The 23024-nt window shown below is 48.3% G+C and overlaps 1 protein-coding gene across 1 annotated transcript in view; it reads right to left on the bottom strand.

Annotated features, from left to right (window-relative positions):
* The window catches only part of LOC110520433 (anosmin-1), a 67354-nt gene that overhangs the window by 6200 nt on the left and 38130 nt on the right, over positions 1–23024 (bottom strand). The window contains exons 5-9 of the mRNA XM_021597749.2: positions 14248–14432; positions 13698–13827; positions 8025–8230; positions 7063–7210; positions 6511–6657 (exon numbers count right to left, since the gene is read on the bottom strand). Of these exons, the coding sequence (XP_021453424.2) occupies positions 6511–6657; positions 7063–7210; positions 8025–8230; positions 13698–13827; positions 14248–14432 (816 nt within the window). The remainder of the gene's footprint in view (positions 1–6510; positions 6658–7062; positions 7211–8024; positions 8231–13697; positions 13828–14247; positions 14433–23024) is intronic.

Raw genomic sequence — 23024 nt, 5'->3', positions numbered from 1 at the left:
GGTAGCCGGAGCTGACAGAGGGGGAGAGGTATAGAAAACAAGGAAAGGAACATGGAAAACAGGTATAGAGCTGCGTGGCAGTGTTCAATTTTTATTTCACGTTTATTTAACTAGGCAAGTCAGTTAAGAACAAATTCTTATTTTTAATGACGGCCTAGGCACAGTGGGTTAACTGCCTTGTTCAGGGGCAGAATGACAGATTTTTACCTTGTCAGCTCGGGGATTCGATCTTGCAACCTTCCGGTTACTAGTCCAACGCTCTAACCACTAGGATACCTGCCGCTCCATCAGGGCTGTGAGCGAGCCTCAGAAGTCTATTGACCGCCGTTGCTACGGTTGTTGAACAAAACCCTCTGCCTGTGCGTGCCTCGCTCTCTCTGTGTGCATCTGTCTCTCTCTCTCTGTGTGTCTGTGTATCTCTCTGTGTCTGTCTCCCCGCGTGAGTCTCTCTCTGTGTGTGTTTCTCCCCGCGAGCGACTCTCAGTGTCTCTTCAGCCGTGCTTCTCCCCCCGCGTGTCTGTCTCCCCGTGTGCGTCTCTCTCTCTCTGTGTCTCTCTCTCTCTGTCTGTGTCCGTCTTGCAGCGCGCGTCTCTCTCCCCGCGTGTCTGTCTCTCTCTCTATGTCTGTCTCTCTCTCTATGTCTGTCTCTCTCTCTCTCTCTATGTCTCTCTCTCTCTCTCTGCCCGTCACTCTCTCTCTGCCCGTCTCTCTCTCTATGTCTCTCTCTCTATGCCCGTCTCTCTCTCTCTCTCTGCCCGTCACTCTCTCTCTCTCTGCCCGTCACTCTCTCTCTCTCTGCCCGTCACTCTCTCTCTCTCTGCCCGTCACTCTCTCTCTCTCTCTGCCCGTCTCTCTCTCTATGTCTCTCTCTCTATATGCGTCTCTCTCTATCTCTCTCTGCATCTCTCTCTCTCTCTCTCTCTCTCCACCTCCCCCCCTCCCTCCCTCCCTCCCTGTGTCCCTCTCTCCCTCTCTGGGAGAGAGTTTGTCTCCCCGCGTCCCTCTCTCTGTGTGTCTGTCTCCCCGCGTGTTTCTCTCTCTATGTGTCCCTCTCTGTGTGTGTGTGTGCGTGTCCCTCTCTCCCTCCCTCTCTCTCTCTCTCTCTGGGTGTGCGTGTCCCTCTCTCTGGGTGTGCGTGTCCCTCTCTCGCCCTCTCTGCGTGTGCGTGTCCCTCTCCCCCCTCTCTGCGTGTGCGTGTCCCTCTCTGCGTGTGCGTGTCCCTCTCTCCCCCGCTCTGCGTGTGCATGCGTCTCTCTCCCTGCATGCGTCTCTCTCCCTCTCTCCCCCCGCGTGCGTCTCTCTCCCTCTCTCCCCCCGCGTGCGTCTCTCTCCCTCTCTCCCCCCGCGTGCGTCTCTCTCCCTCTCTCCCCCCGCGTGCGTCTCTCTCCCTCTCTCCCCCCGCGTGCGTCTCTCTCCCTCTCTCCCTCCGCGTGCGTCTCTCTCCCTCCGCGTGCGTCTCTCTCCCCCCGCGTGCGTCTCTCTCCCCCCGCGTGCGTCTCTCTCCCTCTCTCCCCCCGCGTGCGTCTCTCTCCCCCCGCGTGCGTCTCTCTCCCCCCGCGTGCGTCTCTCTCCCTCTCTCCCCCCACGTGCGTCTCTCTCCCCCCGCGTGCGTCTCTCTCCCCCCGCGTGCGTCTCTCCCCCCCGCGTGCGTCTCTCTCCCCCCGCGTGCGTCTCTCTCCCCCCGCGTGCGTCTCTCCCCCCGCGTGCGTCTCTCTCCCCCCGCGTGCGTCTCTCTCCCCCCGCGTGCGTCTCTCTCTCCCCGCGTGCGTCTCTCTGCCTCTCTCTCCCCGCGTGCGTCTCTCTGCCTCTCTCTCCCCGCGCGCGTCTCTCTGCCTCTCTCTCCCCGCGCGCGTCTATCGCTCTCTCTCCCCGCGCGCGTCTATCGCTCTCTCTCCCCCCTCCCTCTCTCTCTTCCCGCGTGCGTCTGTCTCTCTCTGTGTCTCTCTCCCCGCATGCGTCTGTGTGTGTCTCTCCCCGCGTGCGTCTGTCTCTCCCTCTCTGTGTGTCTCTCCCCGCGTGCGTCTGTGTGTCTCTCCCCGCGTGCGTCTGTGTGTCTCTCCCCGCGTGCGTCTGTGTGTCTCTCCCCGCGTGCGTCTGTGTCTCTCCCCGCGTGCGTCTGTGTCTCTCTGTGTGTCTCTCCCCGCGTGTGTGCGTGTGTGTGTCTCTCCCCGCGTGCGTCTGTCTCTCTCTGTGTGTCTCTCCCCGCGTGCGTCTGTCTCTCTCTGTGTGTCTCTCCCCGCAGGCGTCCCGCTTCCTCTCCCCGCGTGCGTCTGTGTGTCTCTCCCCGCGTGCGTCTGTGTGTCTCTCCCCGCGTGCGTCTGTGTGTCTCTCCCCGCGTGCGTCTGTCTCTCTCTCTCTCTCTCTGTGTGTCTCCCCCGCGTGCGTCTGTCTCTCTCTGTGTGTCTCCCCCCGTGTGCGTCTGTCTCTCTCTGTGTGTCTCCCCCCGCGTGCGTCTGTCTCTCTCTCTCTGTGTGTCTCTCCCGCGTGCGTCTGTGTGTCTCTCCCCGCGTGCGTCCCGCTCCCTCTCCCTGCGTGCGTCTGTCTCTCTCCGTGTGTCTCTCCCCGCGTGCGTCTGTGTGTCTCTCCTCGCGTGCGTCCCGCTCCCTCTCCCCGCGTGCGTCTGTCTCTCTCTGTGTGTCTCTCCCCGCGTGCGTCTGTCTCTCTCTGTGTGTCTCTCCCCGCGTGCGTCCCGCTCCCTCTCCCCGCGTGCGTCCCGCTCCCTCTCCCCGCGTGCGTCCCGCTCCCTCTCCCCGCGTGCGTCCCGCTCCCTCTCCCCGCGTGCGTCCCGCTCCCTCTCCCCGCGTGCGTCCCGCTCCCTCTCCCCGCGTGCGTCCCGCTCCCTCTCCCCGCGTGCGTCCCGCTCCCTCTCCCCGCGTGCGTCTCGCTCCCTCTCCCCGCGTGCGTCTCGCTCCCTCTCCCCGCGTGCGTCCCGCTCCCTCTCCCCGCGTGCGTCCCGCTCCCTCTCCCCGCGTGCGTCTCGCTCCCTCTCCCCGCGTGCGTCTCGCTCCCTCTCCCCGCGTGCGTCTCGCTCCCTCTCCCCGCGTGCGTCTCGCTCCCTCTCCCCGCGTGCGTCTCGCTCCCTCTCCCCGCGTGCGTCTATCTCTCTCCGTGTGTCTCTCCCCGCGTGCGTCTGTGTGTCTCTCCTCGCGTGCGTCCCGCTCCCTCTCCCCGCGTGCGTCTGTCTCTCTCTGTGTGTCTCTCCCCGCGTGCGTCTGTCTCTCTCTGTGTGTCTCTCCCCGCGTGCGTCTGTCTCTCTCTGTGTGTCTCTCCCCGCGTGCGTCTGTGTGTCTCTCCCCACGTGCGTCCCGCTCCCTCTATCCACGTGTGTCTGTGTGTCTCTCCCTGCGTGCGTCTGTCTCTCTCTGTGTGTCTCTCCCCGCGTGCGTCTGTCTCTCTCTGTGTGTCTCTCCCCGCGTGCGTCTGTGTGTCTCTCCCCGCGTGCGTCTGTGTGTCTCTCCCCGCGTGCGTCCCACTCCCTCTCCCCGCGTGCGTCTGTCTCTCTCTGTGTGTCTCTCCCCGCGTGCGTCTGTCTCTCTCTGTGTGTCCTTCCCCGCGTGCGTCTGTCTCTCTCTGTGTGTCCCTCCCCGCGTGCGTCTGTCTCTCTCTGTGTGTCTCTCCCCGCGTGCGTCCCGCTCCCTCTCCCCGCGTGAGTCTGTCTCTCTCTCTGTGTGTCTCTCCCCGCGTGCGTCTGTGTGTCTCTCCCCGCGTGCGTCTGTGTGTCTCTCCCCACGTGCGTCCCGCTCCCTTTCCCCACGTGTGTCTGTGTGTCTCTCCCCGCGTGCGTCTGTCTCTCTCTGTGTGTCTCTCCCCGCGTGCGTCTGTGTGTCTCTCCCCGCAGGCGTCCCGCTTCCTCTCCCCGCGTGCGTCTGTGTGTCTCTCCCCGCGTGCGTCCCACTCCCTCTCCCCGCGTGCGTCTGTCTCTCTCTGTGTGTCTCTCCCCGCGTGCGTCTGTCTCTCTCTGTGTGTCCCTCCCCGCGTGCGTCTGTCTCTCTCTGTGTGTCTCTCCCCGCGTGCGTCTGTGTGTCTCTCCCCGCGTGCGTCTGTGTGTCTCTCCCCACGTGCGTCCCGCTCCCTTTCCCCACGTGTGTCTGTGTGTCTCTCCCCGCGTGCGTCTGTCTCTCTCTGTGTGTCTCTCCCCGCGTGCGTCTGTGTGTCTCTCCCCGCAGGCGTCCCGCTTCCTCTCCCCGCGTGCGTCTGTGTGTCTCTCCCCGCGTGCGTCCCACTCCCTCTCCCCGCGTGCGTCTGTCTCTCTCTGTGTGTCTCTCCCCGCGTGCGTCTGTCTCTCTCTGTGTGTCCCTCCCCGCGTGCGTCTGTCTCTCTCTGTGTCTCTCCCCGCGTGCGTCCCGCTCCCTCTCCCCGCGTGAGTCTGTCTCTCTCTCTCTCTCTCTGTGTGTCTCTCCCCGCGTGCGTCTGTGTGTCTCTCCCCGCGTGCGTCTGTGTGTCTCTCCCCACGTGCGTCCCGCTCCCTCTCCCCACGTGTGTCTGTGTGTCTCTCCCCGCGTGCGTCTGTCTCTCTCTGTGTGTCTCTCCCCGCGTGCGTCTGTCTCTCTCTGTGTGTCTCTCCCCGCGTGCGTCTGTGTGTCTCTCCCCGCGTGCGTCTGTGTGTCTCTCCCCGCGTGCGTCTGTGTGTCTCTCCCCGCGTGCGTCTGTGTGTCTCTCCCCGCGTGCGTCTGTGTGTCTCTCCCCGTGTGCATCTGTCTCTCTCTCTCTGTGTGTCTCCCCCCGCGTGCGTCTGTCTCTCTCTGTGTGTCTCTCCCCGCGTGCGTCTGTCTCTCTCTGTGTGTCTCTCCCCGCGTGCGTCTGTCTCTCTCTGTGTGTCTCTCCCCGCGTGCGTCTGTCTCTCTCTGTGGGTCTCTCCCGCGTGCGTCTGTGTGTCTCTCCCCGCGTGCGTCCCGCTCCCTCTCCCCGCGTGCATCTGTCTCTCTCTCTCTGTGTGTCTCCCCCCGCGTGCGTCTCTCTCTCTCTGTGTGTCTCCCCCCGCGTGCGTCTGTCTCTCTCTGTGTCTCTCCCCGCGTGCTTCTGTCTCTCTCTGTGGGTCTCTCCCTGCGTGCGTCTGTCTCTCTCTGTGTGTCTCTCCCCGCGTGCGTCTGTCTCTCTCTGTGTGTCTCTCCCTGCGTGCTTCTGTCTCTCTCTGTGGGTCTCTCCCCGCGTGCTTCTGTCTCTCTCTGTGTGTCTCTCCCCGTGTGCTTCTGTCTCTCTCTGTGGGTCTCTCCCTGCGTGCATCCCGCTCCCTCTCCCCGTGTGTCTGTCTCCCCACGTGTGCCTCTCTCCCGTCTGTCTCTCTTCCTCCCTCCCCATGTCCGTCTCCCCGTGATTCACTACATCACCATCTGAGACCAGATGTGTCACAATGTTGACCTGCCTCAAAATGAACAAGTGCAGTAATCAGCAGCGTTGAGAACCTGTCCCTCAGTTTAAAGTTCTGAATACACAGAGTCTGATGAAGAGAAACCTGATCCTAGGCTTTCAGGGACCAGGTCTCGCTCGCTCTCTCTCTCTCTCTCCAGTCCAGCTGTCTGCTTCCTCCTGTATAACCACGGTGGTCAGAGGCAGACCCAGAGCCATCCATCATCATCAATCCAGTTAGAGGCCGTGTCTGTGCCCACCACACCACCACCCTGCCAGACTAGGACAGCTGCAGTGTAATGGAGTCACCCCCCCAGGCTAAGCCATGGAGTGGCCCCGGACCAAGTCCAAAACACTCTGGGCTGAACGTGTGCCCAAGCCAGTCACAATCACTCAGCCCTGCTAACCATTCTGGACCAGGAAGACTCTCCAGCTCTTCTCAGTTGCTCTGTGATTCAGCAGAAGGCCTCATCACCAGGCTTCTCCTCTCCCCAGACTAGGCATTTCTGCCTCCACTTTGTGGAGCTTGGCTTGGGCGATGACATATTAGCAACATAACATTGTCTAGTGAATTGGACTTGACAGGCTACCCTTGGAGCGCACCTTTCAAGGTTTTCATATTTCCACTCTGGTCTTAATCGTGGGCGCTGGCGCACAAAGTCTAAGGAGGAGTACAAAGTTTAAGGATTCTATGGACACTTATGCAATTATTGGTCTGTAATGCTTTAAATCTTTTACGTCCTCCTGTGTGTTTCTGCAGGGTGACGTCAGGTCTTGTAAAACAAAACGGACGGTTTCAACACTAGTATGAGAGACGGCTCATATTTGCTACAGCTGTCAATAAGCTCCATCACCTCTTGTTCCCGGTGTTTATTTTTCTTCAGCTAACAGAACATCCTAAACCTCTGCTCCTCCTGGTCCATGGTAGATTCACACTCACTTACCCTGCGCTCATATTACTCCAGTCAGACACAAGGTTTCATTTAGTTGCTCAACAATATTCAACAGCATTTTTCCAGATTGAACTTAACTGAGAATCATTCATATTCCAACATTAATTAGTCAATAAAAAGATTCAGGATAACTAATGAAGGAGAAATTATGTGGCAATTACAGTAGTGTAGGAGCCAAGACCCACATTCAGAACAGGCATATGGTACATACCTCCCCGGTTCTTCCAGTAAACGCGGACCTGCAGCTGGCCGTCCTGGTAGAAGGGTGTGCCGACCTCCAGAGGGCCTGCCGGGCGCTTGACCAGGGTGGAGCCAACGGGCATGATCACTTCCTTCTCTTTCTTGGACACTGATTTCACTTGGTTGGACAAAGAGAAGAAAGGTTAAGGTCTAATTTCCAGTCCAGGTACACTCAGAAATGCTCAGAATGCAGCTTTAAGCTCTTATATGGGAAGGTTACAGTATGCTTAAACATCTGTGATCATACCAATAGTTATGCTAATAAATACTTTTAAATTCATTCATAAAATCTGTATTGGACAGCATCTTGATTTATCACCAAGTCCAATGAGCTCAGCCTTGTCAATAATTCAATGCCATTTTACATTTATAGTTGAGTCATTTAGCAAACACTCTTACGCAGAGCGACTTAGTTAGTCCATTCATCTTAAGATACTGTAGCTCGGTGGGACAACCACATCTCAAATCATAGTAAGTACATTTTTCCTCAAAGTTGCTTTCAGCATGCCCCATGATGCCTTACCTGAGCCATTGTTCTGGGAGGTGGTGCTGAAGTGGAGTGACGCCTTGGAGCTCTTCAGACGCACCTGACCCCAGTAGGTGATGGCCTGCAGCTCCACCGTGTAGCTACTGTTGGTCAGAAGCCCCTCCAGATCCACCCAGCTCTGGGCCTGAAACCAGAGACACCCACACATTGTCACCCACAGAGCCAACAGAGTAGACCATAACCATGTCCCTAAATCTAGTAGACTAGAACCGTCCTAACCCAAGCCTGGTCTGTGGGAATAAGAACCATCCTTATTGGGAACATGTGTGCTGGTTTAAACCAACATGTAGAGAGATGAGACAGTGATAAGGTCTGTGTGAGGGAGCCGCATTATCCCAATCCCCTGGGGCTTCTTCACGTTGTGTTTAGGTCTAAGCATTCCTCCAGCAGCATGGGCCTGATAGGCTCCAGTTATTGACATACCACCATCAGCAGGTAGCGTTCAAAGCCCTGCAGTCCCAGAGTGGAAACCAGTAGTACATGTGTCAATAGGTATCTGGTGTCTCCCAGCTCTCACCTCCACACCACATCTGCAACTGGTTACCAACACTCATTCAGGATTCTAAGTCAGCAAAAGTGGTCAGACATTGGCGTTTTCGCTTTATTCACTATCAAAATTCTCTTCATAGCGATGATAAGCTAAGTTTCCTTTCAAAGCTTAACCAAGCGTTTAAGGCGAAATAAAGGAAAATAAAACAAATGAGGCCAGCAGTGCGCCGTGCTGCTTGAACAATAGCGTTAAGAGTTTATGTAATCAAATGCAATCTGCCTCGTGTTTTTCCATTGTGGGGCCTTTGGTTCTTATTTACATTGCAGAGAATAGGGGAGTGGGGTTTAGATGAGTCTGGTCCAACCAGGCCAGCACAGGCCCGCGGTCTCTAGCCTCCCAACCCGCTGACACATCACCCAGACAGGGGGAGAGAGGAGCCGATGCTTACCCCGTTGGTGGTCTTCCTCCTCTTCTTCTTGGATGGCACCAGGGACTTGCCAGGGACGGTCCAGCTCCAGAAGACTTTGTAGTGATGGACTGGGATGTCAGGCTCCTCGGGCAGGGTCCAATTGAGCCGGGCTGTCACCGTCCCCTCAGCACTCAGCGTCATGTTGGTGACACACAAGCTGGCTGGGCTGGGAGGGGCAGCAGGATCTGGAGAGAGACCAGGAACACAGTACTGTAAAGTAATGTCATTCACAGCAGCTCTCCTCTCTCCAGCTGTCAGAACTGTTTTTGCTTGTTCAATCTGTAAGAGGTGTCAGAAAAGTGACAGCTGCAAGGTCTTCGTGGTGCTAATGATTGGCTTGTGATTCACAAACCGCCCCCCTCACCCAAAAAAGTTTGTTATTAATTAGAAGGGACGATCAATTAACCACAGAAATGTGTTTATCTTGATAAAAAAGCATGTCAGACATTTGGTTTAATGTGTCTAACCAGGGTACATTTGCACCAGTTATGAAAGTTAAGCAGGGCCTAGCCAGTATGATGGTGTAACGTAATTAGTCCACCACTGACAATCAGTCATGAAATGTTATGACAGGTGTCATTTCACGTTTATGACAGCGTTATGCAAGACGGAGAGCTCAGGTCAAGGGTCACCAAACACATGCTGCGCACTTTGGCTCTACCCTCACATTCCATCTACTCCTCAACTCTCCCTACTGGGGGGCATGCGTGCAAGTAAGTAAGCTGGCTGGTTTTGAGGCTGGCCAGATGGGGTCTGTCTTAGGATTTCTGGCAACTACAGTGTACAGTAAAGTATGGATGTCAGGCCGGTAGACCCAGGCAGGGCCAGGCAGTCAGAGAACGGGGCAGGGCCAGATGCCAGACCAGAGGGAATTAGCTCTTAAGAAGATTACGGAGACTACAGCCCTGCTACAGTCAGCTCCTCTCCCCTTCCTTCCCTCTCCCACTTGAAAGTGGGTCCAGAACTAAGTCCACAACACTCTGGGCTGAACTTGTGCCCAACCCACTCACAAGAGACTGTTTCAGAGCGAACCAGCTGTTATCCATGCTTTATAAAATATGCAGCGAGAGTTTTCTGCAAAATGCCAAAACAAAGTATGATGGTGAAAAATTGCAATCACTCCACACTGCCCTTTCCCACCTTGACAAAAGGAACACCTATATGAGAATGCTATTCATTGACTACAGCTCAGTGTTCAACACCATAGTGCCCATGAAGCTCATCACTAAGCTAAGGACCCTGGGACTAAACACCTCCCTCTGCAACTGGATCCTGGACTTCCTGACGGGCTGCCCCCAGGTTGTAAGGGTAGGCAACACCACATCTGCCACTCTGATCCTCAACACTGGGGCCCTTCAGGGGTGTGTACTTAGTCCCCTCCTGTACTCCCTGATCACCCACGACTGCGTGGCCAAACATGACACCAACACTATCATTAAGTTTGCTGACGAAAGAACAGTGGTAGGCCTGATCACTGACAACGATGAGACAGCCTATAGGGAGGTCAGAGACCTGGCAGTGTGTTGCCATGACAACAACCTTTCCCTCAATGTGAGCAAGACAAAGGAGCTGATCATGGACTAAAGGAAAAGGCGGGCTGAACAGGCCTCCATTAACATCGACGGGGCTGTAGTGGAGCGGGTCGATAATTTCAAGTTCCTTGGTGTCCACATCACCAACGAACTATCATGGTCCAAACACACCAAGACAGTTGTGAAGAGGGCACGACAAACCTTTCCCCCCTCAGGAGACTGAAAAGATTTGGCATAGGTCCCCAGATCCTCAAATAGTTCTACAGCTGCACCTTTGAGAGCATCCTAACCGGTTGCATCACCGCCTGGTATGGCAACTGCTCGGCATCTGACCGTAAGGTGCTACAGAGGGTAGTGCGAAAGGCCCAGTACATCACCGGGGCCAAGCTTCCTGCCATCCAGGACCTATATAATAGGCAGTGTCAGAGGAAAGCCCATAAAATTGTCAGAGACTACAGTCACCCAAGTCAGACTGTTTTCTCTGCTACCACACGACAAGCGGTACTGGAGTGTCAAGTCTAGGACCAAAAGGCTCCTTAACAGCTTCTACCCCCAAACCATTAGACTGCTGAACAATTCATCAAATGGCCACTGTCTATTTACATTAACACCCCACCATTTGTTTTGTACACTGCTGCTACTTGCTTTTTTCACTTTACCCCTACCTACATGTACAAATTAACAAACCTGTGCCCCGCACACTGACTCGGTACCCCCTGTATATAGCCTCATTATTGTTATGTTGTGTTACTTTATTATTTTTTTACTTAAGAAAATATTTACCAAATGAACTAAACTCTTCTTGAACTGCACTGTTGGTTAAGGGCATGTAAGTAAGCATTACATGGTAAGGTCTACACTTGTTGTATTCAGCACGTGACAAATAAAGTTTGATCTGATTATCAGACTGAGCTATGTAAATAACGGAATGACAGATTCAAATCGCTCATCAAGTCCATGACAGCTCTCGACAATCCATCAACTTTGTGAGGCTGATGCGACTGATTGGAGGTCAGTTTTCAGGACTGCAGCAAAATCCTGTTTCCACCTGGTGTTTGATGTCAACAGCCTGTCAGAACACACGTTAGAATAGATTGGAAGTTTAATAGTCACGTGTACAAGGTCGCAGGTGTAATTAAAGGGTACAGTGAAAATCTTAAGCTCTGAGCACCAACAATGCAGGTCAGTGAAATAAAAAAAAAAATGTAATAATTAGAAAATAACTAAATATATACATATGAACACTAACAATGGTAATGGGGGCGGGGGGAGGGCTGGAGTTGGAAAAAGGCAGAGCAGGCAGCTGACTAGTGGTGGGTATTCAGCAGCCTGATGTTCTGGGGTTAGAAGCTCTTGGCCAAGCTTCCAGTTTTTGCCATGATGCTCCTGTACTGCCCATGTCTTAGTGACGGAAGCAGGGAGAACAGGCCGTGGCTCGGGTAGGCCAGGTCTCTGATCTTCTTGGCATTCCTGCGACATCTGGTGTTGTAGGTGTCCTGGATGGCAGTCAGTGTGAACCGATTGGTGCGTTCGGCTGTAGCGCCTTGCGGTCCGCGGAAGTGGAGTTAACGTACCAGGCTGTGATGCAGGCCGACTGTATGCTCTCAGTGGTGCTCCTGTAGAACACGGAGGCCCCTCTTGAACAGACAACATTTCATGCCTTCTTCACAACGGTGACAGTGTGGTTTGACCATTTCAGCTGCTCGGAGATGAGTATGCCGAGGAACTCAATTTTTTACCGTTTCCATGGAGGCCCTGTCGATGAGGATGTGCCAAATCCGTAAATTTAAATATATTCATTAGGCCTTAATCTATGGATTTCACATGACTGGGCATAGGCCCACCCATTGGGGAGCCAGTCCCAGCCAATCAGAATAAGTTTTCCCCCCACAAAAGTGATTTATTACAGACATAAATACTCAGTTTCATCAGCTGTCTGGGTGGCTGGTCTCAGATGATCCCGCAGGTGAAGAAGCCGGATATGGAGGTCCTGGGGTGGCATGGCTCCACGCGGTCTGCATTTGTGAAGCCGGTTGGACGAACTGTCAAATTCTCTAAAATGACTTATGGTAGAAAAACGTACATTGAATTCTCTTGCAACAGCTTTGGTGGACCTTCCAGCAGTCAGCATGCCAACATCTGTGGCATTGTGTTGTGACAAAACTGTACATTTTAGAGTGCACCTGTGTAATCATGCTGTTTAGTCAGCTTCTTGATATACCACACCTGTCAGGTGGATGGATTATCTTGGCAAAGGAGAAATACTCACTAACAAGGATGTAAACAAATTTGTGCACTAAATTTGTGTGTATGGAAAATGTCTGGGATCTTTTATTTCAGCTCATGAAACATGGGACCAACACTTTACACGTTGCATTTATATCGGGGCTCTCCCCAGCTCAGAGTCGTTGTTGTGCTCGAAGCATGAGAAAAAGGTGTTTAGCTGTCCCGTGCCTGGTGTCTGACTCGTTGAATTGCTCCTCCACTTTTTCCCTATACTTGTGTTACGCCATCTTGATCGATCTGCGTAGGTAGTATTTGTGCTGTTTAACCATATTAATAGAAATGACCAGGAAGGTCCTTCAGGCAGCATGTAATGTACCACTACCACCAAACCGGTAGCCTAGCGGTTAAGAGCGTGGGGCCTAAATGTTGCTGGTTCGAATCCCTGAGCAAACTAGTTGCAAAATATGTTGATGGGCCCATGAGCAAGGCACTTAACCCAAATTGCTCCTGTAAGTCGCTCTGAATAAGAGCGTCTGCTAAATTACTAAAATGTAAGGTGGTTTGTATTTTGGTTCCCTGGTGAGTATTCCACTAGTATCTTATTATAGCTATAAATATTGAAGATCAAGACAAAGGTGGTTACCACTTGACAAAAGCTCTACCCAAAGGCATGTTAGTAAAGCAAACGCGAGAACTCAGACATAGGGTCGAGAACTCAGACATAGGGCCGAGAACTCAGACATAGGGCCGAGAACTCAGACATAGGGCCGAGAACTCAGACATAGGGCCGAGAACTCAGACATAGGGTAAAATCCTAAACTTGATCTCAGTGCACTGCAGTACGCTACGCACAGCTCTCCCTGTACACCAACAGAGCCTATCGGCTCGACATCAGATCAAATCTAGACACAATATTACTCATAAACCTGTGATCTACAGGAATTCCACAACAATTGGCCGGGTGCTTTAACAAATGTCATCTACGGTCACATTAAAGAGCTATTTAGTGTCATTCAACGTGGGAACACACAGAGCAGGACAGGTATCAGCACAGCCCTACAGCCAGCCATCAAACTCAGTGCTAATTTGTAGCACAGATCTGAAGCACTGAGCAGCCTACCTTACCTCATTCTCCATGGAAGCCAGACAACAACTTACATGCAGTTGAAAGCTGCAATATCCTGACTAATTCAGACATATTACATGTTATATGGCTGTAAAGAGGGAAAAGCCCACCTTTGAAGAGCTACACGTACAACGGTCTGGTTACAACACTATGCAGAAAATAACATGTTCTGCACTCAGGGGTTTCTGATGACTATGTTCTGTTTGGCATCAGTGTGAATTGACAACTTTAGGATCGGAAGGGCAAGGAATGCTTAGGGAATGCTAAATCAGATTTGAGGTTCAGGTTTGCTAGGTAGGGAGAAAAAAAAAATCAAGGCTTACGTATGCTTGTGATGGGTTTTTAAGACATCCTGCCAAAATCATTTAGCTATTTGCTTGCAATAAATTAGCATTGCGGGTGTGAATAATCTGTAATGGTATGTATGTATGTATGTATGTATGTATGTATGTATGTATGTATGTATGTATGTATGTATGTATGTATGTATGTTTCTGCAGACTCAGTTTTCCTCAGTGCATGCTTGATTTAATTCTAGCCAAAAGGTCACAGACACACCAACGCAATACGCAGAAAACACAATTTGTACATGCACATGTGTAACAAAATGGGTCAATGGGCCGTTACTGAGGCAAATCATGTTGTAAAGGATTGTCCCACCTGTTCCTAGGCCTTGACTGTAGCAAAGAGAGAGGATAGGGTGTCACACAGGAACTGACACTCATTTCAGGGGCCCCACACACACACACACACTCAGACGTAGCCTACCTCTGGAGGAGCGGAAGTGCTTGCTGGGGGCAGTAAACCCGCGGGTCCCGTGCACGTTGACGGCCGCCACTCTGAACTGGTACCATCTGCTGGCTCTGATGTCGGCCAGTTGGACGCGCTCCTCTGTAGTCTGAGGGACAGATGGGAGAGAGCAGGCACACAGGGGTCAGAGGTCACACAGGGTCACAACTTTTGTGAGTGTTGCTGCAACATCCGACATCTGTCTGTTTTTCCTTGCAAAACTTTCAAAGACACTGACAGTAAGGAATGTGCAACAGTGTCAGACAGTCTGAATGACAGCTGTGGAGTAGCACCCTGACTTTCTCACATCTATCTCGTGTGGTGAAAATATTAGTTTTAGGGTTTGTTTTTCCCCCAAAGAATGCATCACAGATTTTATGTTAAATCTTTCAACAAAAGTACTGAGCATGCAACTAAATGAAATGGTTGGATGACAATGTGCTGTATGAAAATGAAAGAGCGATCCACATGCAGTAAGGTATTCAGAGAAGCCTGGTTTGGTATGTTGTGGTGTAGTGTGCTGACCTACCTGTGCCATGGTTTCCCACTCTGTGGCGTCGTCCTCACTGGGGTGGATGCCATAGTTCCAGCAGCGCTGCACCACGTACAGGACAGGCTCCACAGAGATGTTGAACTTAGAGGACCAGCGGATCTCCAGGCCTCCTGACAGCTGTTCCACAAACACTAGCTCCTTCCTAGGCTTCAGAGGAGCTCCTGAGAACACATACACATGACATCACTGTGAGACTAACTTTGGTAGAGAATAGGCCATGACATCACGGTGCGACAGAATTAAGGAGAGACATGACATCATCACTGGGAGACTGACGTTTGGAGAAAAATGACATATCACCACCACTGAGATTGAGACAGACAGCCAGACACTGTCCACTGGGTCAATAGCATGGTCATTGTGCTGTGATGGACCGTGATATACTCTTGGATGAAGAGAATGTGTTTTACCATCTGTCTCTTTGGGGAAGAGGAAACAGATAATTAGCCTCTGGGTATGTGAGGTAGAGTGGAAAGCAGAGGAGCTTACACTATGTCAAAACACACACAGTACATGGGTAAACACATAGTGACTTCAGAAAGTATAAACACACCCCTCAACTTTTTCCAGCCTGAATTTTAAATGGATTACATTGAGATTGTTTGTCACTGGCCTACACACTTACATACCCCATAATGTCAAGGTAGAATTATGTTTTTCAACATCTTTACAAATTATTTAAAAAATGAACAGCTGAAATGTCTCGAGTCAATAAATTCAACCCCCTTTGCTATGGCAAGCCTAAATACGTTCAGAATAAACATTTGCTTAACAGGTCACATAAGTTGTATGGACTCAGTGTGCAATAATAGTTTTGAACATGATTTTTACACCACACATACAGATAATTGTAAGATCCCTCATTCGAGCAGTGAATTTCAAACACAGGTTCAACCACAAAGACCTGGGATGTTTTCCAATTCCTCGCAAAGAGCACCTATTAGATAGATTTAAAAATGCATAGGGTAATTTATTTGAGCATAGGGAAGTTAATAATTACACATTGGATGGTGTATCAATACACCCAGTCACAACAAAGATTCAGGCGTCCTTCCTAACTCAGCTGCCGGAGAGGAAGGAAACATTCAGGGATTTCATCATGAGGCCAATGGTGACTTTAAAACAGTTACAGTTTAATGGCTGTGGTAGCAGAAAACTGAGGATGGATCAACAACATAGTTACTCCACAATACGAACCTCACTGACAGAGTGAAAAGATGGAACCCTGTAAATAATTAAAATATTCCAAACATGCATCCTCTTTGCAACAAGGCACTAAAGTAATACTGAAATTTTGGGGGGCAAAGCAATCCACTTTTTGTCCTGAATACAAAGTGATGTAATATGTTTGGGGCAAATCCAATACTGAGTACCACTCTCCATATTTTCAAGCATAGTGGTGGCTGCATCATGTTATGGGTATGCTTGTAATAATTAATTAAGGACTGGGGAGTTTCTCAAGATAAAAAATAAATAGAATGGAGCTCAGCACAGGCAAAATCCTAGAGGGAAACCTGGTTCAGTCTGCTTTCCACCAGACACTGGGAGATGAATTCACCTTTCAGCAGGACAATAACCTAAAACACAAGGACAAATCTACACTGGAGTTGCTTACCAGTGAATGTTCCTGAGTGGCAGAGTTACAGTTTTGACTTAAATATACTTGAAAATCTATGGCAAGGCATGAATATGGTTCTCTCGCAATGATCAACAACCAATTTGATATAGCTTAAAGAATTGTTTTAATAATAAAATGGGGAAATGTTTCAAAATCCAAGTTTGGAAAGGTCTTAACCACTTAACCAAAAAGACTCACAGTTGTAATCACAGCCAAAAGGTGCTTCTACAATGTATTGATTCAGGGGTGAGAATACTTATGTAATTGAGATATCTGTATTTAATTTTCAAAAAATACGCAGAAATGTCTAAAAACCTGTTTTCACTTTGTCATTATCGGGTATTGTGTGTAGATGGTTGAGAAAAAAAATAATGAAATTCAGGCAGTAACAAATTATGGAATAAGTCTAGGGTTAAGAATACTTTCTGAAGGCCACACACACACAACCATACATACCATACAGTTGAAGTCGGAAGTTGGGAATCATTAAAACTCATTTTTCAACCACTCCACAAATATCTTGCCAAAACTATAGTTTGTTAACAAGTCGGTTAGGACATCTACTTTGTGCATGACACAGGTCATTTTTCCAACAAATGTTTACAGACCGATTACTTCTTATAATTCACTGTATCAAAATTCCAGTGGGTCAGAAGTTTACATACACTAACACTTGACTGTGCCTTTAAACAGCTTGGAAAATTCCAGAAAATTATGTCATGGCTTTAGAAGCATCTGATAGGCTAATTGACATAATTTGAGTCAATTTGGAGGTGTACCTGTGGATGTATTTCAAGCCATACCTTCAAACTCAGTGCCTCTTTGCTTGATATCATAGGAAAATCAAAAGAAATCAGCCAAGACCTCAGTTAAAAATTGTAGACCTCCACAAGTCTGGTTCATCCTTGGGAACAATTGCCAAATGCCTGAAGGTACCACGTTCATCTGTACAAACAATAGTATGCAGGTATAAACACCATGGGACCACGCAGCCGTCAAACCACTCAGGAAGGAGACGTGTCCTAGGGATGAACGTACTTTGGTGCGAAAAGTGCAAATCAATTCCAAAACAACAGCAAAGGACCTTGAAGATGCTGATGGAAACAGGTACAAAAGTATCTATATCCACAGTAAAACGAGTCCTATATCAAGATAACCTGAAAGGCCGCTCAGGAAGGAAGAAGCCACTGCTCCAAAACCACCATAAAAAAAGTCAGACTACGGTGTGCAACTACACATGGGGACAAAGATTGTACTTTTTGGAGAAATGTCCTCTGGCCTGACATAAAAAGAACTGTTTGGCCATAATGACAATCATTATGTTTAGAGGGAAAAGGGAGAGGCTTGCAAGCCAAAGAACACCATCCAAACCGTGAAGCATGGGGGTGTCAGCATCACGTTGTGGGGGTGCTACGCTGCAAGAGGGACTGGTGCACTTCACAAAATAGATGGCATCACGAGGTAGGAAAATTATGTGGATATATTGAAGAAACATCTTAAGACATCAGTCAGGAAGTTAAAGCTTGTTCTCAAATGGGTCTTCCAAATGGACAATGACCAGGATTGCAAGCAAAGTTGTGGAAAAATTGCTTAAGGAAAACAAAGTCAAGTTGGAGTGGCCATCACAAAGCCCTGACCTCAATCCCTTTGAAAATGTGTGGGCAGAACTTAAAAAGCGTGTGCGAGCAAAGAGGCCTACAAACCTGAATCAGTTACAGCTCTGTCAGGAGGAATGGGCCAAAATTCACCCAACTTCAAGTGGGAAGCTTGTGGAAGGCTACCAAAAACATTTGACCCAAGTTAAACAATTTAAAGGCAATGCTACCAAATACTAATTGAGTGTATGTAAACTTCTGACCCACTGGGAATGTGATGAATTAAATAAATCATTCTCTCTACTATTATTCTGACATTTCACATTCTTAAAATAACTTCTTACGGCTAGTGGTTCCGACAACATTCCGCTGAAAAGGCAGCGCGCAAAATTCAAAAATATTTTTTTGAAATATGTAACTTTCATGAATTAACAATACACCAAATGAAAGATTAACAAGAAGTTTATCTACCAATCATGGCTGATTTCAAAAAGGCTTTACAGCGAAAGCCAAGTCCCAAAAACACACACAGCCATTTTTCAAGCCAAAGAGAGGAGACAAAAAGCAGAAATAGATAAAATGAATCACTAACCTTTGATGATCTTCATCAGATGACACTCATAGGATATCATGTTACACAATACATGTATGTTTTGTTCGATAAAGTGCATATTTATATGCAAAAATCTCAGTTTACATTGGCTCGTTACATTCAGTAATGTTTTGCTTACAAAACATCCGGTGATTTTGCAGAGAGCCACATCAATTTACAAATACTCATAATAAACATTGATAAAATATAACTGTTATTCATAGAATTAAAATATATACTTCTCCTTAATGCAACCGCTGTGTCAGATCTAAAAAAAACTTGACGGAAAAAGCAAACCATGCAATAATCTGAGTACGGTGCTCAGACAACGAATCAAGCCAAACAGATACACGCCATGTTGTGTAAACAAATCCAAAACGCACGATGCGCAAGCAGACGAAAAGTCCAAAAGTTCCGTTACAGTTCGTAGAAACATGTCAAACGAAGTATAGAATCAATCTTTAGGATGTTTTTAACATAAATCTTCAATAATGTTCCAACTGGAGACTTCCTTTGTCTTCAGAAATGCAATGGAACTCAAGCTAACTCTCACGTGAACGAGCGTCACCAGCTCGTGGCACTCTGCCAGACCACTGACTCAAAGAGCCCTCATTCCCCCCCTCCTTCACAGTAGAAGCATCAAACAAGGTTCTAAAGACTGTTGACATCTAGTGGAATCCGTAGGAAGTGCAATATGACCCCATAGACACTGTGTATTCTATAGACCAAAAGTTTAAAAACTACAAACTTCAGATTTCCCACTTCCTGTTTGGATGTTTCTCAGGTTTTCACCTGCCATATGAGTTCTGTTATGCTCACAGACATCATTCAAAAAGATTTAGAAACTTCAGAGTGAAACTTCTATCCAAATCCACTAATAATATGCATATATTAGCAACTGGGCTTGAGTAGCAGGCAGTTTACTCTGGGCACGCTTTTCATCCAAACGTGAAAATGCTGCCCCTATCCCAAACAGGATAAAGTGGTGATCCTAACTGACCTAAGACAGGGCATTTTTACTAGGATTAAATGTCAGGAATTGTGAAAAACTGAGTTTAAATTTGTATTTTAATTTTTTGTACCTTTATTTAACTAGGCAAGTCAGTTAAGAACAAATTCTTATTTTCAATGACGGCCTAGGAACAGTGAGTTAACTGCCTTGTTCAGGGGCAGAACGACAGATTTTTACCTCGTCAGCTCGGGGATTCGATCTTGCAACCTTTCGCTTACTAGTCCAACAGTCTCAAACCACTAGGTAAACTTCCGACATCAACTGCACATTAGGCACACATTACATTTGCCTCATTGTTCCTCACGTCAACCCAATCAAATGCTTTCAATGTGCAATAAATTAGATTTATTACGAGCGTGGTGAGGGGAAAGTGAGCGGCCAGGACAGATTAACTCTCTCCTGGAGGATTTATTTCAGCTGAGAGGTAGTGACGTATTGATAGAGCATGGGCTGAGTGGTAATGAGATGGAGATTGGAAACAACGTTCAGGAGTACAGAAAATCACTGAATAAATCCCATACCTCTCGAATAAAATCACCTGGCGTTCTCACACACTTACCCAAGGACCTCTTTGCTCCAACTGAGGAGAGGGAGCATCTAGAGCTGCTCTGCATTCATGAAACACATACAGTATAAAACATGAACTCAAGGTTGTAAAGTAACAGCAAACAAAGTGCTCACAATAGTGTTGAATTGCCTGTGCTGCATAAGCAGGCTTACATCTCTTTTAGAGGCTTTTTAACGTGATTGATTGATGCTTATAAAATGCCGGGTGGGAGATGGAGGGCCCATTTGCCAGACACATATGGAGTCAGTCTTGTGTCTCGTAGATAGAGGCTCTACACAGAGGAAAATCTGTCTGCCATTGTTTTATAGCTCCAGCGTGTGTGCGCGCTCGTCAATGACGAACGCACAATACCACAGCATTCCTCCTACCCGTCTCATTTTCCCTCAGCCACACACACTCCTCATCCAACAACCCTCCACATGCAGCTAAGCGACCAATCCTAAACCCTCGCTCAGCTCTCTGCCCTACAAAGATTACCACTATGGGTCCTGGTCCCATCCAATAATCATACTCACAGGATTCATCCTTCAATGGCCACATACTTGCTCTGCCCCATCCAAAAAAACACAGCCATGACGTTATCCCTGACGAACAGTGATGAAGAGCTGAGCGTCCATTCATGTCTCACGCATTCCAACAATAACTCTCCTGGATGCCCACGCACGCACTGTCATAACGACCTGGCTAATTACATGGGCCAAGGCAAAAGAGCACCAATCATTGTGGGAGGAACACAACATATCCAACAATACATTCTTCAAAAGGTTAATGTAGTACAATGGCCTCCCATAACGTTTAAATACAGAGGAGTGCTCAGTGTCATGCCATGGTTACCAGAGCCATTAATATACATGGTTATATTCAGCTCTGGTGGTTAACAATGAAGACATGTTTCACATACGTACATTAAATGACTGCATTTGTTTTGAAACACTGAGCAGCCACACCCCGTGGTGGTCAGGCACGGTTCACGCTCGTCTTGAAGTGGTGTGGAGCTGTGAACAGCTGGGGAGGATCAAGCAACAACGGCTTCTCCAGAGGGAGATAGCTCATGAGTAAAGACTGACAGATGTACATGAGGACACGGTTTGAGAACAAGACATGCTTTTCCACACTGGTCTGTGGTCTCCATGTGATAGTAGAATTATCCATTACGAATGACGACCAAGCCATCATGACTCAGAGTTTGAGAGCCTGCTGAACACTTGAACTGGACTGACCACCTACTCTGATTCTCCGCACCTTAGCACTCATCACAACTGATGCTACCAGACTCTTATTATACTGCTCAGTTTATACACTGCCCCCCCCATCCCCAATACACATGTAAATATTTGACTATAAACTGTGCCTTCCTGTATTATACGTATACTGCTATAATGTTTATTATATTCTACTGAGCCATTTACTTTATGTTCGTGTTATATTTTATTGTTGTTGCATTGTCGAGAGGGAACCTGGAGGTAAGAATTTCCTTGGACAATGTATATCATGTGTATCCTGTACATACGACCAATAAAACTTGAGTGCGCATGAGAGAGAGCGAGCGAAAGAGAGAAAAGGGAGGGAGAAGAGATGGGACTAAAAAGATATAAGAGCATCTGCCTCTGTGCGCTATATAGGAGCCTCTGTGCGCTATATAGGAGGTTCTCGCTAGCCTCCCACTAAATAAGATTCTCTTAGAGGAGAAAACAAGAATCTGGAGGATAGTCATACATACCGTACATTCATTAAGAAATAACAAGGCATTCTCGTGATTAGAGTTTCCTATAAAATCTCAAACCCTGAAAAGTCTCAAATTTTGCACCACAGTGAAATAGCGATTTTCCATATGCTCACAACATATCTTATTCAGAACTCCACATTGCCAGTGCAGCTTTGAAAACAGAAGTTTCAGACTTGAATAGTAAGTAATATCACTGAGTTTTGATGTAAAGACAACAGCTCTATATGGTAGATATAGGACTGGGCCCAGTAGGGTCTTCAGAAGACAAAGCACTTAGAAAAAGATCTGCTTTCTACAGTGCACCCTTCCTCAGTCAGGGACACACCACACACACACTCACTGTCGACCTTCACCGGAGCGCGCATGCACACACCACACACATCTGAGAGCGATCTCCATGGGGGAAACGCTCCATTTGTGCACATACAGAAACAATTACTCTCTCCACACCGTGAGCACATAATTACACATTCAACACTGGAGATCAGTATTGGAATTTTATCCAGACTTAAACCAGACAGCTAATTAAAACGTGCAAATCTGATCCCTAAACAAAAATCAACCATAGGCTACAGTAAGTGTTTGGATTAGCAGGACAGTCAACTGTTTGGTTCTATACGTTTGTCTGTGATCTATGGTGAATGTTTTTAATTGAGGACAGTATATTCCTGCATTAAACTCAAGGATATATCTCCTTTCATCTTTCTCCATCTCCAAAGGTTGTACAACAACTGGCCATGACACTGCCATTGATTCTCTTAGAATATAGGAATATTATTAATGCATGCTTCAACACACACATATGCACCACCCCCCTCACACACATCTGTGTGTGCACTTCAAAAGTAATCCCAACTCTGTCACTGCAGTGCTTCAAAGACTTAAAGAAAGAAGCAGCCAGGCTCAGTTCCATTCCTCCTGCCTTATTATGGCCCAAGGCTGTCAGCAGCCAGAGAGGCGGTGGGCTGCTGATATAACATACAACTGAAGAAGAGATGCAGCTTCCATCTCTTGTCACAGAGGCACAGTCTCGCTCTTATGCAATGGGCTACGAGCTCTCCTCACAACATCCAGACACCTCAGGCTGTGCCATTAAACAGTTTTACTGGAGTGAAGTGCTCCCTCTCGCTCTGTGCATCTGTGAGCCTGAAGCTGATTTGGAACAATTTCACACACTGGATGTATTTTAAAATATGTACAGAATGTTGTGATTGAGTTGAGAAACTCACAGGAAATATTTGAAATGACTCAAAATTCAAATATATGGTTCACTGCATAACTAATTGGAGTTTGCAGCACTACTCGTGAAACTAGTAATTTATACAAACTGCAAGCTCAAGTTTTATAAGTTGTATGTACAGGATACACATGGTATTCACCATCCAACAAAATGCTTACTTACAGGTTCCTTCTAAACAATAAGAAATAATGAAAGATAATAATACAAAGAGTAAATGGCAGTAGAATATACAGTATATATTTTTTTAGCATAAGTATAATACAGGAAGACAATTTATAGTCCAATATCTACATGTTTTTTGGGGATGGGAGAATTGGGGAGGCAAGTGTTTAAATTGTGCAGTATTTAGCCATAATAATGAGCCTGGTAGCATGTGATGTGATGTGACATATGTTTATAGCA

Source organism: Oncorhynchus mykiss, chromosome 3 (genome assembly GCF_013265735.2).
Source record: "Oncorhynchus mykiss isolate Arlee chromosome 3, USDA_OmykA_1.1, whole genome shotgun sequence".
In the NCBI taxonomy this organism is placed as follows: domain Eukaryota; kingdom Metazoa; phylum Chordata; class Actinopteri; order Salmoniformes; family Salmonidae; genus Oncorhynchus; species Oncorhynchus mykiss.
This window is presented reverse-complemented; position numbering and strand designations above follow the sequence as displayed.